This window comes from Dipodomys merriami, unplaced genomic scaffold, assembly GCF_024711535.1.
Source record: "Dipodomys merriami isolate MVZ:Mamm:240054 unplaced genomic scaffold, mDipMer1.0.p SCAF_7, whole genome shotgun sequence".
Lineage (NCBI taxonomy): Eukaryota > Metazoa > Chordata > Mammalia > Rodentia > Heteromyidae > Dipodomys > Dipodomys merriami.
Window position 1 is genome coordinate 55936209 of NW_027206290.1, and position 18821 is coordinate 55955029.

The 18821-nt window shown below is 41.9% G+C and overlaps 1 protein-coding gene across 4 annotated transcripts in view; it reads left to right on the forward strand.

Moving 5' to 3' along the window:
* Positions 1 to 18821, forward strand: part of Rrbp1 (ribosome binding protein 1) — a 72681-nt gene that overhangs the window by 13353 nt on the left and 40507 nt on the right. For all 4 annotated transcript variants that reach the window (XM_070006700.1, XM_070006702.1, XM_070006703.1 and 1 more), the window contains exon 2: positions 15599 to 17948. In XM_070006700.1, the coding sequence (XP_069862801.1) occupies positions 15620 to 17948 (2329 nt within the window). In that variant the 5' untranslated portion in view covers positions 15599 to 15619. The remainder of the gene's footprint in view (positions 1 to 15598; positions 17949 to 18821) is intronic.

Genomic DNA, 18821 nt, shown 5'->3' on the forward strand with positions numbered 1-18821 from the left:
AATGTAAAATATAGTGTTTGAGTAATTGAAAAAGCGTGAAAACATAACTGAGTGGAAAGAGGTAATGGAATCAGGCGAAGGTTTGTTTGGTTTGTAATTTTGTGAACCCTGAATGTTGATTTTCAAAGGCAATTACTAAAGAATGAAGCAACCATTCACTTCTATAATAGTTGATAGGAACAAATGAAACATTTAAAAATGATCCAAAAAGAGTTAAGAAAGAAGACAAGTGAAAAGGTAGCACAAAATAAAGTTCTAAACCAATAAAATATTCATATTAGATATAGAAACACTGTAGCTTATACATAGATACTATTCATATTGGATTTTAAAAACCCAGGTGTTTACAAAAGATAGGATGAAAGTGAAAGAATGGAAGAGGACATACTACGGAAATATTATGAAAACAAAACTGGGCGCTGATGGCTCATGCCTGCCATCCTCCCTACTCAGGAGGCTGAGACCTGAAGCCAGCCCAGGCAGGAAAGTCTGTGAGACTCTTATCTCCAATTATCTACCAAAAAAGCTGCAAGTGGAACTGTGGCTCAAGTTGTAGAGCTCTAGTATTGAGCAAAAATAAAAGCCCAAGGACAGTGCCCAGGTCTTGAGTTCAGGCCCCAGGACTGGCACAAGGAAAACGATAAGGACTTTTCAACAAAACAATAACTTTATACAAATACAGCTATATATAAATAAACCCCTACAGCCAAAGTGTATTTCACAAAGGCCATAGCTATGGCCCTAATATAAGTCTCAACATTAAAGTCTTGAAATTATATGGAGTGAATAGTTATTCCACAGTTTAAACTAGAAATATGACTGAAAAGATAAATAGAAAATTTCCATGTACTTGGAAATTTTGAAATGTTTTGAAATACATGTTGATGGTTAAAAAAAATGATTGGAGGCAGACACAGTGGCTCATTCCTGTTGTCTCAGCCACTTAGGAGCTTGAGATCCAGAGGATTGTGGTTTGAGGCCAGCCTGGCAAAACCCCATCTCAATCAATAGAAGTGTGCTTGTCATCCCAGTTACAAAGGAAACATAAATAGGAGGATTACAGTCTACAGTGGCCTAGGCGTAAATGCAAGACCATGTTCAATAAACAGCTAAAGGAATAAAGTAGTGGAATGGCTCGTGCTAAGATGTCTGCCTGGTAAGTTCACAACCTTTTAGTTCAAATCCCAGTACCACCAACAAACAAAAACAAAACTATAAAGGGAAATACTAAATGAAAATGCTACATATTAAAACTTGAAGTATGTAACCTAAACATTACATCCTGAGAGATTTGTAACTTAAATGCATTAACAAAAAGATGGAAATTAATGAACTTATTAGCAAATTAATACCTTTTTTTTTTTTTTTTTTGGCCAGTCCTGGGGCTTGAACTCTGCTCAAGGTTGGCACTCTACCACTTGAGCCATTACTCCATTTCCAGCTTTTTTTGTTCATGTGGTATTGAGGAATCGAACCCAGGGCTTCATATATACTAGGTGAGCACGCTACCACTAAGCCACATTCACAGCCCTTTTAGCATGTATCTTGACATTATGAAAGGCAAAGTAAACCTAGTCCAATCATAAGGAAGTAGCAGTAAGAAATAAACAGAACACAAACCTTAGAGAACCTCAGCAAAGCTGTACCTTCATCCTTAGAAAACAAACTTCAAAATCTCAAAATTGATCAAAAGAAAGGCATAAATATCAAATATATAACTGGAATTTTACTACAGATAAGTGGGTATTGTGAAGAGCTGTGCTAAGTAAAAATACACTTCAAAATTAATATCACTGGTGCTTATTAAAAATGTCTAATAGAACTTGACAGTCACACCTTCATGTAATCCCAAGTACTGTGGAGGCTGAGGTAGGAAGGACTGCAGATTGAAGGCCAGCCTGGACAATATAGCAAGGCTTTGTTCTTTTTTATTTTTAAGCTGATAGGGGAGGAGGGTTATAATGCATGGCATAATAGTCTTATAATCATTAAGGAAATGGATCCTTGAGTAAGTTTTCTCATTTAAAGAAGAAACCAAAAGCACCAGGTTCAGGTGATTTCATTCGCTAGCTGTACTGGCATTCTAGTTGCTCATAAACTCTTTAAAAAAAAACATGAGCATTACCTGCTCATTTGATGTTTGCTCACTTGACAATTGAACCATACTTATTCTAAGAATGCAAACTTAGTTTAATGTTTAAAATAAGCATAGTTGGGCTGGAGATGTGGCTTAGGATAGAGTACTTGGCTAACAAGTGTAAGTCCCTGAGTTCAAAACCCCATTACTGCCTACACCCCTCCCCTCCCCCCAAGCGTCAGTGGCACATTTGGGAAAACTTGGATTAAGCTAAATTAAATAAACATAAAAATAAAGCAATATTAGAATAATGTGATTATCTTAACAGACACAGATAAAGGTATGTAATAAAATTCAGTTCAAGTTTATGCAGACTAAGGAGGAAAAGCAACTTCTTTAACCTGACAAAGGGTGTAACCTGATAAAGAATGTCTATAAAAAGTCATTAGTAAGCATCACGTTGAACAATAGACAATTAAATCTTTGCCTTATAATTTGTGGGAAAAGTCGTTGCCTGCTGGTCACTCTTGTCTTTAGCATTGTGTTGGAGCTCCTACCCTGTACAACAATTCAAGAAAAATGAAGCAGATTATACCAGGAACAGAAAGAAAGGAGCAAAATTGTGATCATATGCTTACATATGTATAAAACTTTAAAATCTACTGATGTCACTAGAATTAGGCAAAGTTGCTTGAGGGATAAAGATCATCTTACTTGAATCAATTACCTTCCTGACTACCAACAGCAAACAATGAAACTTGAGGGTTATATTCAATAATATAAAAACTGTGAAGAACCAAGAAGTAACTGATAGTATGTACCATTCCTGGTGTGAATTATTGTCTCCATCAGTATGCTTGTGTTTTCTATTTGAATTTGGTTTCTGTAACAGTATTGATTAGCAAACACTATCCTGATGTGATATGTAGTAGATCATTTGCTCAGCAAACACTGCCCGAGTGCTGATGTGCCGAGGTTTGGAGGGATACAGTGTGGATCAGGTTGAGCTCTGCTTTCTAGATACCGGTCTCCTCAGATGAGAACTCTGTGTGCCCAGTGTATCTAAATTCTTCATATCTATTTTGAGAAATCAGGATTCTTGATTCCTGCCATGTTGGCCTGTCATCTTCCTTATTAATAATTTGGAGACTTGGGCTTCTTTGTAAGCTCTCAGAAGTTTAGGTCTGTTTAAATACCTGTTTTTTCACAGACTTTTTAGTTTTTGGAGAAAAACATGTCAATGCAGGCATTAACATTGAATCTGAAATGGCTACTGGATAAGCTAAGGCTTATAAGAGAATACATTTCTATTTTTAGGGTTTCAGCTCTTTAAAACAAATAATATTGTTTCTTTAGGAAGTCAGTTATTTCTATCCTTTTTTTTTTTTTTTTTTGTCGGTTGTAGGGCTTGAACTCTGGGCCTGGGTGCTATCTCTAAGCTCTTCAGCTCAAGGCAAGCGCTCTACCACTGAGCCACAGCACCACTTCTGGTTTTCTGAGTGGCTTATTGGTGATAAGAGTCTCACGGACTTTTTCTGCCCTGGCTGGCTTTGAACCGTGATCCTCAGATCTCAGCCTCCTGAGTAGCTAGGATTACAGGTGTGAGCCACTGGCACCCGGCCTATTTCTATCCTCTTAACACATGAAATAAATTATTTCAGAATCCTCTTTTAATGGTTGCATTTCTCATTTTTTCAGGATTATTTCAGAATCCTCTTTTAATGGTTGCATTCCTCATTTTTTCAGGTTAAACAAAATATATCAGAGGTTACCAAGCACTGTGGTGGCTCGTGCCTCTCATCCTAAGGAGGCTGACATCTGAGGATTGTGGTTTGAAGTCAGCCAGGGTAGGAAAGTTTGTGAGGCTCTTGTCTCCAATTAGCCATCAAAAAAGCTGGAAGTGAAGCTGTGGCTTAAGTGGTATAGCATCAGCCTTGAGCCAAAAAAAACAAAACAAAACTCAGGGGCAGCATCTAGAACACACATTAAAAAAAAATCATAGGTTACACTTAAAGTTTTAGATGAGGAATGCTGAGGCCTTCTTAGAAGAATTCTAGAAAGTTAATAAGAATTTTTTTTAAAAGAGCTCTCAGTTGAACTTGGGGAGGTCCCAAAGAGATAGCCAGGGGCCATAAATCAATCAGGGATAGGAAGTTATGGAAGCTGCAGTCATCTTGGGATTTTAGTGTCCAGTTTGTACAGGGATTTGTCTAAGGTGGGGAGTAGGAACTGAACCTTCCCTCGTACTCTGCGTCTGTTCTGAGTTCTTGGAGGGCTGCACTGTGAATAAAAGGCTTCTAGTCAGTAGCTAGGGATGAGAATGGTGGGAGCTTGTCTATTTTGTTCTGAGACTAGAGAGCAAAGTCTCCAGGACCATTTTAACCTGAGACTCCTGCCTCAGTACAATTGCATCTTTGGCTATTGACTTCCTGGAGGGTTTAGTTGAAGCAAAGATAAAATTGAATTTAGGAGACAAGATCCTAAAGGTTTGCCACTGGTAAAACCTCACCAAATATATTTTATATATTCATGTATGTTATATTATAAGGTATACATTCTATATTACGTTGTATTGTACATATAATACATATGTCTATTAAAGATAGGAAAGAAGGCAAAAAGACAGAAAATGGGTAAAAATGGTACTGTAAAAAAAAGCCAAGCAAACTTGAAAAAGGGGATAAGTAACTCAAGGACTAATTGAAGAGCTGGTTAGATTCAGCCCAAGAGAGGACTGATAGGGGAGCTTATGGCTACAAGTTTTCCCAAGTGATAGCATAAAGGAAATAAAATTGAATTAAGAGTTAGTTCTGCTAGTAAGGAACAGACAATTTTCCAAGAACTCAGTGGCCAAGGATTTTTTTTGTTTTTGAATTGATGGAATTTTGATGACTCCTCCATCTTGGAAAGCACAATTAGCCCGAATAAGATTAAATATACACCCATAGGGTTTTTTGTTTTTTTTTTTTGGGGTGGGCAGTGTGGAATCTTTTGAACCCTGAGATGTTTCTTTAAAAGAATGATGGAGGGGCTGGGGATGTGGCTTAGTGTTAGAATGCTTGCCTAGCATGCATGAAGCCCTGGGGTTGATTCCTCAGCACCACATAAACAGAAATAGCCAGAAGTGGCGCTGTGGCTCAAGTGGTAGAGTGCTAGTCTTGAGCAAAAGAAGCTCAGGGACAGTGTCCCAGCCTTGGGTTCAGGCCCCAGGACTGGCAAAAAAAAAAAAAAAAAAAAAAAAGGCTAAAAAGATAAGAAATGACAGTTGACAGATATCACAATAGTGACCCTCCCACTGCCAAGGCAAAAAAAATGGAATCTTCAAAGAGGTGGGAGAACTTTGTCAGTATGGTTATTGTATGCAGTTAATGCCTTCATGAAGAATGAGGGTGAAACAAATCTTTTCAGGTCTCTGAGGGCTGAAACTTTATCAAGGAACTCATCAGGGATGTTTTTTGGAAAGATCCTGCCAGAAAGAGTGAAATGCAAGAAGCAGTGATGAGCACATGGCAAGCAGTTGAGGAATTTAAACCAGCAAGTGTCTGCTGTCTGGGACAGAATCACAGTGATTAGTCCAGATGTGAGAGAGGGTGGGGAGGAGCTCTTGTCAGATGGAAAGCAGTAGGCATAAGGATTTGTAGGTTCTGCTCTTGGGGATCAGTGGGTGGAAGAATAGGTGAAATTGAGTCAAGTACGGATGTTGAGAAAATGGAAAGAACATTTTAGGGTTGGGATTTTTTTTTAAAGTACTCATTTAAAAATAGAATGTTAGCTTCCAAACCATATAAGAAATAAAGGATAATACTTATATAATCAAACAGAATGCAAAAAAAGAAGAGGGAGATAAAGAAGTGTCATAAATAGGAAGAATAAAATGAAGGGTATAAACAAGTCTAATTGTGTAGGAAATTGCAGTACATGTTAGTATACTAAACCTACCAGTTGAAAAGATAAATTGCCACTAGCCTTCCTTTCTTCTTCTTTTTTTTTTTTTTTTGTCAGTCGTGGGGCTTGAACTCTGGGCCTGAGCGCTGTCCCTCAGCTCTTCAGCTCAAGGTGAGTACTCTACCACTTGAGCTACAGCACCACTTCCTGCCACTAGCCTTAAAATGCAACTATATGCTATTTTAAGAGCATAAACACAAGGTTGAAGCGGAAACTAGGTTCCAGGCCTGTATTAATCCCACAAAAAGTCGCTAAACTTAAAAATAGTTAAATGATTAAACTAGACTTTAATGAAAAAAATTAATAGGATAAAGAAAGTCATTATAATATAGGGAGAGAGGGAAGTAGCAAGCACTAGGAAGGTGTAATAATTCTGACTTTATGTTCACTTACCAAGATGATCTCCAAATAAAGCATAAATTGAATCATTGCAATAAAGAAATAGGTGGGGCCATTATCATAGTGGAAAAGTTAAGAGTTCTCGATGGCTACTAGGTTTGGGCAGACAAAAACCTAGTGGTAGTACATAAGATTATTGAAATTGAATTAAAAGTATATGAGGAGAGTTTCACAGACATTTTCTCCCAGGCTGGTATGGAGTCATGATGCTAATGTCTAAGCCATGTAAGAGACGGCAGTGCATGCCACCATACCCAGCTTCTTTCTTGGATGTCACACTTTTTTTTTTTAATTGTGAAAATACCGTATAGAGGGGTTGCAATTACATGGGCAAGATAATGAGTACATTTCTTATCAAGCATTGTTGCTTCCTCCTTTGTTTCCCCTTCCCATCCCTTCCCGGCTCCGCCCCGCCCCCCATTTCACACTTTTTGTCCAGGCCTCTGACCACTATCCTCCTGATATTAGTTTCCCTGAGCATAGTATGTAGATTTGAAAGACAAAATGAATATTTTCCTTTGTAAAAAAAAAAAAAGTATATGCAGAATCTTGTAGTATGCACAATCACAGTCCAGCAAAAGTTACCAAATGTCACATCATCTAAAATTTCAAACCATAGGGCTAGCCTAAAAGTCTGTTTTGTTGTGAAAAACTTGAATTTTTGATGGCTTAGAAAATACCACTGTAGCCAGGTGCCATTGGCTCACGGCTATAATCCTAGATACTCAGGAGGCTGAAATGTGAGGATAGGGCTTCAAAGCCAGCTGGCGGGAAAGTCCATGAGGCTCTTATCTCCAATTAACCACCAAAAAACTGGAAGTGGTACTGTGGCCCAAGTGGTAGAGCGCTCACCTTGAGCTGAAGAACTCAGGGACAGTGCCCCTTCTCAGAGTTCAAGCCCCACAACCAACCAAACAAAAAAAATAAAAAAATAAAAAATAGCAGTGTATCATATGTATTAAAATTGAGTTCCTGCTTCATGAGAATTTTGTTATTTATTTGTGTCTATGTACACTTATGTATGCTAGATTTGTATGTGTGTGTTTATGTGTGTGTGTCTGTGTCTGTGTCCATGTCTAGGATACATAAAAGTTACTTTTAAGGGCTGGGAAGGTGACTCAGTGGTAGAGCGCTTGCCTTGCATGCTTGAGGCCCTGGGTTCAATTCCTCAGCACCACATAAGCAAGAAAGAAAAAAGCTGGAAGTGGCGCTGTGACTCAAGTGGTAGAGTGCTAGCCTTGAGCTGAAGAGCTGAGGGACAGCACTCAGGCCCAGAGTTCAGGCCCCATGACCGGACCCCCCCACCCCCCAAAAAAAGTTACTTTTAAATCATGGTTAAAAATCTGAAAGCTTGCCAGGTGCTGGTGGCTCATGCCTGTAATCCTAAGTACTCTGGGGGCTGAGATTTGAGGACTGGTGTTTGAAGCCAATCTAGGCAGGAAAGTCTGTGAGACTCTAAACACTAATAACTACTCAAAATAAATAAATAAATAAAGCCAGTAGTTAAGCTATGGCTCAAGTAGTAGAGAATTAACCTTGAGCAAAAAAAGCTCAGGAAAAGTGCCCAGGCTCTGAGTTCAAGCCCCAGGACCTGTACACCCCTCACTCCCAATTAAGTAATCTGATAGCAGGATCAGAGAATAGCCTAACGTTGATTTTTTTTCTCACTCTGGAAGATGGTACAAATCCCACATAAGATGTGAACAGGGCTGGGAGTGTGGCTTAGTGGTAGGTAGAGTGCTTGCCTAGCATGCATGAAGCCCTGGGTTCTATTCCACAGTATCACATAAGCAGAAAAGGCCAGAAGTGGCGCTGTGGCTCAAGTGGAAGAGTGCTAGCCTTGAGCAAAAAGAAGCTCAGGGACAGTGACCAAGGCCCTGAGTTCAAGCCCCAGGACTGTCAAGCAAAAAAAAAAAAAAAAAAAAAAAGTGAGCAAATGAAATCTAGAGATAATACTTAAAAAAGAAAAGAATGGAGGAACATTTATTCCATACAGCCATCCTTAAGTTTAGTAGACTATGTGTTGTTATACAGTAGCCCCTTCCCTCTATGGTTCCACTCTTTGGCTGCTTCAGTTACCCAAGGTTAATCTCGGGCCAGAATATTAAGTGGAAGATCCTAGATGTCATACGTTGTTCATTATGTGCCATTCTTACCAGTGTGGGGAAATCTCACGCTATTTACCTTCATCTCACTCAGGCCACGAGTTCTCCCTTTATTTAGTATAACCACACTGTATATGCTACCTGCACAACCCTGATTTATAGCCCCAAGCCACCTGAGTAGTGATACTGTCAGTTGTATTACATCATTATATTGATTCTATTTTGTTATTGTTCTTCTCTTACTGTGCATAACTTATTACTGTACTGTGCTTTCAGGCCTCCATTGGAGGTCTTGGATATTGTAGCCCTGAGCAGACAAAGGTGGAGAGACTAATATATCCAATACATTTCAAATTAAAGGAGAAAATGTCAAATGTTAAGGGAAAAGAATTTGCTAAAATTCAGTGCTTAGTTGTTTTTTTTAAAAACACTATATTGCTAAAAAGATGTGTTATTCAACCCAGGAAAAATTTCTACCCAAAAACTTCATATGACAGGTGATAATAAACCAATTAGAAATGGAAACTGGGGAATGCTCCCTTCCCACCAGCTCTGCCTAATCCACATGGGAGTTTTCTGCCAGCTGTTAAGACAATAAGAAAAAATGAGATAATACAGTTTAGAAAGCAAGACACTTACCTTTTCCCCCCACAGATAATTTTTTTTAACAAAGAAAGTGGAAGAGAACCTACAAATGTCTAGATTTGACAAGAGTAATAACAAGGTAAATGAAAACATGCAAGAGTGTATAATTTTACTGGTTATTTATAATTGGAAGAATAGAAAAAAGTAATCTATGATGGTATTGTTTTTTTCCCAGAACACTTGAAAATAGCTAACCTTAATAACAAAAGGCATGTAAGGTGTCTATGGAGAAAAACTAAAACAAAATCAAACCAAAAACAGCAGGGCACTGGCGTCTCCAGCTTGCATTCCTAGCTATTCAGATGCTAACAAGGAATCTGAAGATACAGGTTTGAAGCCAGTCCAGGCAAGGAAAGCTTATGAGACTTTTCTCTAAACTACCAAAAAAAAGCCAGGATTAGAGCTATGGCTTAAGTTGTAGAGTGCTAGCCTTGAGCACAGAAGCTCAAGGGCAGTGCCCAAGCCCTTGGTTCAAGCCCCAGGACCAGCATAAACAAAGCAAAGCAAAAACAAAATACCTTCCAAAGTATGAAAGAAAACATTTAAATCAATGTACTGTAGTAAGCACACAGTGTTCTTGATAGGAAGTTCCCAAAGTACAGTATAAATTCCGGAGGAGATAAATAAGCTAAAAACATGGTATTGATGCAGGGATAAGTAAATATATCAGTAGAGCACCATATTAAGTCCAGAAACAGTCCTCATTTCCCTGCCCCTGTGACCAATGACACTGAGGAAGGAAGGAAGAGAATGGTCAGGGAATGGTGCTGGTAGTTAAACTGATGTGGAAAGGCATGTAGCCATTTCCTGTTATATACTAAAACAAATACCAAGTGATTGAAAACCTAACTGCAAAAGCATTACTGAAATTTTTACAAGACAATAACTTCTAAATAGTCAAAGGACTTCTGTCACAACGATGGCCTCCAGGAAGGGACCCTGCATGGCAGGGTGGTATATGAAGATAAATATAGCACATATTGTTTCATGTGAACAGTATACATTTTAAAAACTTACATATATGGTAGTGCGGGCAGTGTGGGTAGTGTGGTCTAGTTATTTGTATCTAAATAAATCTCACAAATGAAATTCAGTTAAAAAAAAAAAAAAGGATTGTAATATCCCTTATATAGCATTGCCAGCATATAAAACACTATATTTTGTTCGTGTGTAAAATAGGTGTAAAAATATAAAGTGTGCTGGCTTTCTATAGAATGAGATGATACATATATATATATATATATACACACACACATATACAAATAAGAATACATAAATTGATGTGAATATATGACTATTTGGATTTGATAGACGAGTGATGGGAAATGGGTTATTTTCTATGTTGAAACTTTCATAACAAGTTGGCTGTCTTAGCTGAAATTCTTAATCCAGAAGAGTTTCAGGTTTGGGAATTTCAATATTTATACTATATGATATCTTTTAGAGATGAAACACAAGTCTGAAACTAAATTTACATTTCCTGTAAATGCATTCCGTGTATGCATAACCTGAAGGTCACTGTATACAGTTTTTGTTTCAGTTTGTTGTTGTTTGAGTCAGAGTCTTGCTGTGTAGCCCAGGCTGGCCTACATCCTCATTCCTAGGTCCTGAGTCCTCCTTCCTCAACGTTTCAAGTGCTGGGCTTGCAGGTGTGTTGCACTGCCACATCTGTATTTTGATTGAGACCATCGCATCAGGTGCGGTGTGGACTTTGTCACTTGTGGCATAATGTCACGCTCAGAATTTTTTAGTATTTGGATGTTTCAGACTTTTTAGGATAATGTTTAACATTTTTAAAGAGATAATGATTTTGGTGCAGCCATGCCTACTTTGGCCTTTTGTTCATCTATTGTTTCATTGTACCTGTTGTTTCAGTTCTGTATCTTCTTGAAAAGTTAAACCTTATGCCCAGGAAATGGATCTGGAGGCTTGTCCTTGTTGACCAACGTGGTCCACCATGGAGCCCCTGCTTAGTGATAAGACAAGCCACAGGGCTGCCGCTGAGGGTCACTTCATGAAACCCACCCAAATCCCAACTGCCAAATTGGCCTGAGTGAACTTTGTTGTTTAGACCACATAAACTAGCAGATGGATGTCAGGGGAATTTGCAGCCTTAACTTCCTTTTGTTCCCCAAATTTTAAGAATAGGAAAGTCTGAGGTCTCAGAGTCAGCTTGCTGACTGAGTCCTTGCCCTGAGTCCCTACCTGTTTCTGTTTTCCCGATGCTATACTGTTTTCCTGATATAATGTACAAATTCCCACCCCAGTTGAAACAGTCTTGTTATACTCCTTCTTGGAATGTGAGTCTCTTCCCCAATTCCTGTAGTAACAATTCCCACCTAACACATCTTTCTCAGATTCTCTTCCTTGAATTCCCATAGTCCATATAATGTGACCCATGTGACTGCCCATGTGACCCATTTGACTGCCCCTTAAAATTTTGTTAAATTCTACCTATACCTGTTCACTGCTGCTACCTCCATTAGTGCTTGGAGCAGCCTGGCAAGTCTGTCCCCCAATAAACCCTTTGAGCCTGCCTCTCATTTCTTACAAAAAGCTATTCTTTTGGCGATAGATATGCTCATTGTGTTTTCATTCAGCTCAACATAGAAATGATCCTCAGCCCTTAGTGGCTTCCTCCCTCCTTCCCTGGAAAGGCCTCCCTATTTTGCCCTTACTCTTAGTGTATCAGCAATAGGGGATAAGTAGAAGTACCTGTTTAACAGAAGTTACTGGGATTGACAGAATATAGAGTCCTTGTGGTTAGACCATATAAAATATTTGAGTGGGTACACAAATATTACCTGATTCTTTGCCCACCTATTCCTGGTCCTGGGGAAAGTCCTGGAATACATTCTTGGAGGAGACTAGGTTAGGAGGCTCCTAGCACCACACAAATGTCAGGAATAAAGCCCCCAGGATGCTTTCTCAAGAGTATGTTTGCAAGGCTCTCTAGCCTTATCAGTTCTGCTGGTCAGGAATCTCTCAGGATATAGTTATGCCTCACCAAGGCTGACTGGAGCAGCAGAAAGATGGTTTTTCATTACTTATTTCTTTGCTGTTTGTGGCTGTACTGCCATAGCCTTAAATGCTTCAGTGTATTACTAAAGACTAGGGTTTTTCATTTTCCTGTGAAAGCTTTCTTTTAAATTCTAACTCAGGAATTAGTGGCGAGGATGTAATTTCTTTTTAAAGCAACTTGTTCTGCAGAAGTTGAGAAGACACATTTCTCCTGTTATAAAACATACATTTGTGTGTACTGTAGAAGAAAAATATTCTCCCGAGTTTGCTTTTCTTGATTCTGAGCTCTCCACAGAGAATGTATTTTTGTATCTCATGTTTGCCTATGTGGACTTAGATGAAAGGCTAATTTTCCAACCGTGGCTTTTCTGCTAGAGTTGGGAAACTGGAAAGCACGAGGCTTCACAGAGTTCCACAGTCTTTCGGCTATGAACAGGCTCTGCTTTGTGGATAGCCGTACACTGTGTCAGGGTCTGCTGACCAGTGCCAACTGCAGTTCCATGAGAGGCTACCCCTTAAATGCAGATTTGTTGGGAAGCCATTTGGGGTTTGTGGAGCTGTGTCCCGGATGAGGCAGACTGCCTCTGGAGAAGCTTGGTGCTCCAGAAGTCTTGTTATCTGAATAGGCTGACTATAGTGACTATAATTTAGTTTTTTGTACCTGAATGTGTCTCTGCTGGCCGAGCCTTGAGATGTCTTGGGGAAGACTGGGAGGAATTTGAGTAGGTGGATGCCTACCACTAAATGGGGTTGACTGACAAGCCTTCTTGTTCCTCTTGCCCTGCTGTTGGAGATCTAGCAAAAGACAAGTTTCCTTTCAATACCTAAGCTGAGATGCGTCCTGCAAAGGCTTATTAGTGTAGCTTCTATGGCTCTTACAAATAAGCCTTTCACAAATGCACCTTTGTGACAAAGGCTTACTTGTTACTCCCTCACAGCCAGAGATCAGAACACACGTCCATAAATGCTTCCTTGCCTGGGGTTCAAAGGTCTCTGTGAGCTCTCCTCACACCTCATTTGCCATGGTGATAACTGGATGGAGAGAGTTGTGTCTTATCCCTGAACACCTCAGGGCACTAAGTTCTGTTGGGGAGTGTCACAGCAGCCAGTGGGGAGTGAGAATCCTGGAAGGTGTGTGCTGAAGTCCTTATCATGGGTGTATCCAACATTCCTCAAGGGTCTTACCCGAAAGACACTGTGCAACCTTTTGAATTTACTAGAAAGAGATTTGTCTTCGAATACCATGTTGAAATGCTTAAAACAATCTCCCTTTCTTGTCACACTTTTGGTTTCATGATTATTGCTGTTTAGGAATTCCTACTTGGTCTCTCGCTCCCACTCAAATGAGGAAAGAGAATTTCAATGTCTGAACTCCCAACGGACAGCTTGTCCTTGGCTCCCACAGTGTTGAAGATTAGGATCCTGGAGGGCAGTGCTGTCTTCCTCCTTTCTCTTTATGCTGTGCCCTCTCAGTTGCCCACCTATTCTACACTCAATTCTATCACGTGTAGAGGGGCCAGTTTTTTTTTCTCCCTCTAGTTCAGGAATTTGGAGCTACTGATAGTGTTAATTTGACTTAAGAGTTGAGTGTAAAGCTACTTGAGAGGCTGAGATCTGGATGATTGAAGTGTGAGGCCCCCTTAGGCACACATGTAAAAAACGCCTTCTGGATGTAGTGGTTTATGCCTGTAATCCCATTTGTATGGAATGCTGAAACACGGGAGGATCATGATTCAAGGGCAGACAAGTTTGAAAGACTCCATCTCAGTGAAAAGAAGCTGAGATGGAGGCATGGCTCATAGGTAGAGTAACTAACTGCCTAGCAAGCACAAGGCCCTGAGTTCAAACCCTAATAACCATCACTCAAAAAAAAAAAATCTGGAAGTGAATGAGTTGTCACAGGAGTTATAAGATAGTATTTCAAGAAAGACTGAACAATAAAATGTTTAATTTAAAGCTCAAGTGAAGAGTTAATGCAGGTGGCTCACATTTGTAATTCTCGGTACTCAGGAGACTGAGATCCTGAGGCTTATGATGTAAGGCTTAGTCTAGGCAAAAGTTCTGAGACTCTTATCTCCAAAATAACAAGCAAAAACCAGAGCTGGAGGTGTGGCTCAAATAGTAGTGCAAGATGAGTGAGCCCAAGCCCTAAATTTAAACCCTACTACTGCCCAAGGAAAAAGACGAGTTCGAATGAAATGAAGAATGAAAAGTATCCACTGGATTTGGCAATATGAACATGAATTAGTAACATTAACAAGAACATATTCTAGTGTTAAATTGTAAGAAGTGGTGAGAGGAGAGAAGAACGAATTGAAGAAATTAAAAAAAAAAAAAGCTGAATGTATCCAAACAAATCTCAGGGACTTCTACCAAGGAGAGTGGACTCAGTTGTCTCTGACCCTTTAGACTTTGGTACATAGGCAGTTAGAATGGTGTGGGTTGTCTTGTGTTGGGTTTGCGTTGTGTGGTAAAGAGCCTGGTGACACAGCAGGTGTGAAATTCCAAACTTAGAGACTGCAAATTCCCAACTTAGAGACATGCAAATGGTACTTCAGAAGGTATTGCAGGCAAAAAGCTTTTTTCCCCCTTTTCCTTACCAAGTTCTTAGACTGTCTTGGAACCTAGGTAGTTATGTTTAGCTGCACTAGGGATAAAGGGAGGTAACAAAAGGAGATGACAGTCAGGAGTGCAGCTGGAGAGCTTGCAGATATGTTTGAGTTGACTTTTGTGTTTTTGTTATTGTTGGTACTGGAGTTTGAACACAGGGACCCACACTTGCTAGGCAGGTATTCTACGACTTGAGCCATGATCACAGCCTCTGTTTTTGCTTTAGTTATTATTTTTAAGTAGGGTCTTGAGGCTTTGCTGGGGGCCAGCCTTGGACAGTTCTTCTACCTGTGACCCTAGGTATAGAAGGCCATCGGTGAGATGCTATTAAGAGTATAAAGAAGTATTGTTGTCTCTGATTACCTTCTGTGATAATCTACTATGGCTAGTGCCTAATTAGGTGGGACAGTTCAGTTAGTCAGCATTGCCAGTTGCTCCACCTTGCTGTTTCACACCTTGTTTGCACGTTGATGCTCACTTTTGATTGCTACACTAGGGAGCATCTTGAGTTAGAAGCATTACATATCAGGTATCAACCTGCATGCTGCCATCCATCTGTTGTTTATGTCTTCTAGTACTAAATGGGACTACTCAGAACTGAGTTTTAAAACATGCTTATTTCTGAAGAGGAAGAGTTAAGAAGAGTTGGGCACCAAAGATTTCTTGCACTTGTTATTTTGAATTCAATCTGGAAAAACAGGGACACCTTAGGTTAAGTGATGGAGGGTGGGGAGATAGAAATGTCTCATGTGCCTCAGTTTCTCCAGAAAGTAATCTACATGTATGTGTTTGGCAGGTGGAAAGGAAGCCGACCAGCATGGATATTTACGACACTCAGACCTTGGGGGTTGTGGTCTTTGGCGGGTTTATGGTGGTTTCTGCCATTGGCATCTTCCTGGTGTCAACCTTCTCCATGAAGGAGACGTCCTATGAAGAAGCCCTCGCCAACCAGCGCAAGGAGATGGCAAAAACTCACCACCAGAAAGTAGATAAGAAAAAGAAGGAGAAAACTGTGGAGAAGAAAGGAAAGACCAAGAAAAAGGAAGAGAAACCCAATGGGAAGATACCTGACCACGACCTGGCCCCCAACATGACCATCCTCCTTAAGGAACCAGTGCGCGCACCTGCAGTGGCTGTGGCCCCAACCCCAGTCCTGTCTCCTGTGGTCCTTTCCCCTGTAGCCATGGTACCCGCCATGCCTCAAGAGAAGTTGGCCTCTTCTCCTAAAGACAAAAAGAAGAAGGAGAAAAAAGTGGCAAAGGTGCAGCCAGCGGTTAGTTCTGTAGTGAATTCTGTCCAGGTTCTTGCTTCAAAGTCTGCCATCTTGGAAGCCTCTCCCAAGGAGGTGCCTATGATGGCTGTACCTCCAGTAGGTGCCAAGGGCAGTGCCTCAGCCACTGCCCAGGGCAAGAAGGCAGAGGGGGGCCAGAGCCAAGTCAAAAAGGGAGAGGGGAGCCCAAACCAGAACAAGAAGTTAGAGGGAGCCCAGAACCAGGGCAAAAAGGGGGAAGGGGCCCAGAACCAGGGAAAGAAAGGTGACAATGCTCAGAACCAAGGCAAGAAAGGAGAGGGATCCCAGAACCAAGGCAAGAAAGGAGAGGGATCCCAGAACCAAGGCAAGAAAGGAGAGGGATCCCAGAACCAAGGCAAGAAGATGGAAGGGACCCAGAACCAAAGTAAGAAGGTAGAGGGAACCCAGAACCAAAGTAAGAAGGGGGAGGGAACCCAGAACCAAGGCAAGAAAGGAGAGGGATCCCAGAACCAAGCCAAGAAAGGGGAGGGAACACAGAACCAAGCCAAGAAAGGAGAGGGAACCCAGAACCAGGGAAAGAAGGTGGAGGGAACCCAGAACCAAGGCAAGAAGGGGGAGGGAGCCCAGAACCAAAGTAAGAAGGTGGAGGGAGCCCAGAACCAAGACAAGAAAGGAGAGGGAGCCCAGAACCAAGGCAAGAAAGGGGAGGGAGCCCAGAACCAAGGCAAGAAGGGGGAGGGAGCCCAGAACCAAGGCAAGAAGGGGGAGGGAGCCCAGAACCAAGGCAAGAAGGGGGAGGGAGCCCAGAACCAAGGCAAGAAGGGGGAGGGAGCCCAGAACCAAAGTAAGAAGGTGGAGGGTACTCAGAACCAGAGCAAGAAAGGAGAAGGAGCTCAGAACCAGGGCAAAAAGGTAGAGGGAGCCCAGAACCAAGGCAAGAAAGGGGATACTGTCCAGAACCAGGGCAAGAAGGTAGATGGAGCCCAGAATCAAGGTAAAAAAGGAGAAGGTGACCAGAACCAAGGCAAGAAGGCAGAGGGACCCCAGAACCAGGGCAAGAAGGCAGAGGGACCCCAGAACCAGGGCAAGAAGGCAGAGGGACCCCAGAACCAGGGCAAGAAGGCAGAGGGACCCCAGAACCAGGGTAAGAAAGTAGAGGGAGCCCAGAACCAGGGTAAGAACCAGGGCAAAAAAGTGGAGGAGTCTCCCAACCAGGGCAGAAAGGCAGAAGGGTCCCAGAATCAGAGCACGAAGGGGGAAGGGGCTCAGAACCAGGGTAGAAAGGGGGAGGGGTCCCAGAACCAGGGCAAAAAAGTGGAAGGATGTCCTAACCAGGGCAAAAAGGGGGAGGGGGCTCAGAACCAGGGCAAAAAGGGGGAGGGGGCCCAGAACCAGAGCAAAAAGGGAGAGGGAGCCCAGAACCAAGGCAAGAAGGCAGAGGGGGCTCAGAACCAGGGCAAGAAGGCAGAGGGGGCCCAAAGCCAGGACAAGAAAGGGGAGGGAGCCCAGAACCAGGGCAAAAAGGGGGAGGGTAAGAAGTCAGAGGGGAGCCCCAACCAGGGCAAAAAGGGGGAGGGAGCTCCCAATCAGGGCAAAAAGACAGAATCAGTTGCTAATCAGGGCACAAAGGCGGAGGGTAGTTCCAACCAGGGAAAGAAAGCAGAGGGATCCCCTAATCAAGGCAAAAAAGGTGAGGGAGCCCCAAACCAAGGCAAAAAGACAGAAGGGTCCTCCAACCAGGGCAAAAAGGTGGACACTGCTGCCAATCAGGGTAGGAAGGCAGAGTCAGCTCCAACCCAGGGTAAAAATGCAGATACAGTCCAGAGCCAGGAAGCCTCAAAGCAAGAAGTTCCTACAAAGAAGAAGTCTGGTTCAAAGAAAAAAGGCGAGTCTGGTGAGTGGCACATACCTGTTTCTTGAATTTGGGAAGACTGTTTTCTTTCTGGCGTGTGGGTTCCCTTTAAGGGTGCCAGGTATGCCAGTCAGCTGTTGTTACAATGAGACTATGTAACAACCATCCTCCAAATCAAGCAACAATCATTTGTCCTTGGCTTTTGCTTCTGTAAGTTGGTTGACGGTTGCTTGCTGGTGTGGGTTGTGTCTGCTGTGAGTCTGTCCTTCAGGCTGTGGTTTCTTGGGCTGCCTTCCTTGCAGGTTGAGCTCAGATGTGCTCCATCTGTGTTCACCCTGGGGCCTAGGCTGGAGTTTCAGGGGCTCTCCAGGGTAGGGGCCCTCTCAGGGTTATAGCAGAGGCACAGAAGGGCATTTCAAGTAGGCTCGTTTTAATCCAGTATCCCATTTTCCAGAGCAGTTCATGTCATGTTCTGCCAGTCTGTTCTGTGTTTTCACCTTACCTGATGCCTTATTTATAACTTTATTTATGTGTGTGTGTTCAGTGAATAACAATAATGGGGTTTGAACTCAGGGCCTAGGCGCTGTCCCTGACCTGTGCTTAAGGCTAGGTCTGTACCACTTCGGCTTTTTGGTGGTTAATTGGAATTAAGCGTTTCATAGACTTTCTGCCTGAGCTGCCAGATCCTCAGATCTCAGCCTTAGTAGCTAGGATTCTACATGTGAGCCACCAGTGCCAGCTTAGGAGAATGTTTGTTTGTTTGTTTTTTGGTCAGTCATAAGGCTTGAACTCTGGGCCTGGGTGCTGTCCCTCAGCTCTTCAGCTCTATCACTTCTGGTTTTCTGGTGGTTTATTGGAGATAAGAGTCTCAAGGACTTTTCCTACCTGGGCTGGCTTTGAATCGAGATCCTCAGA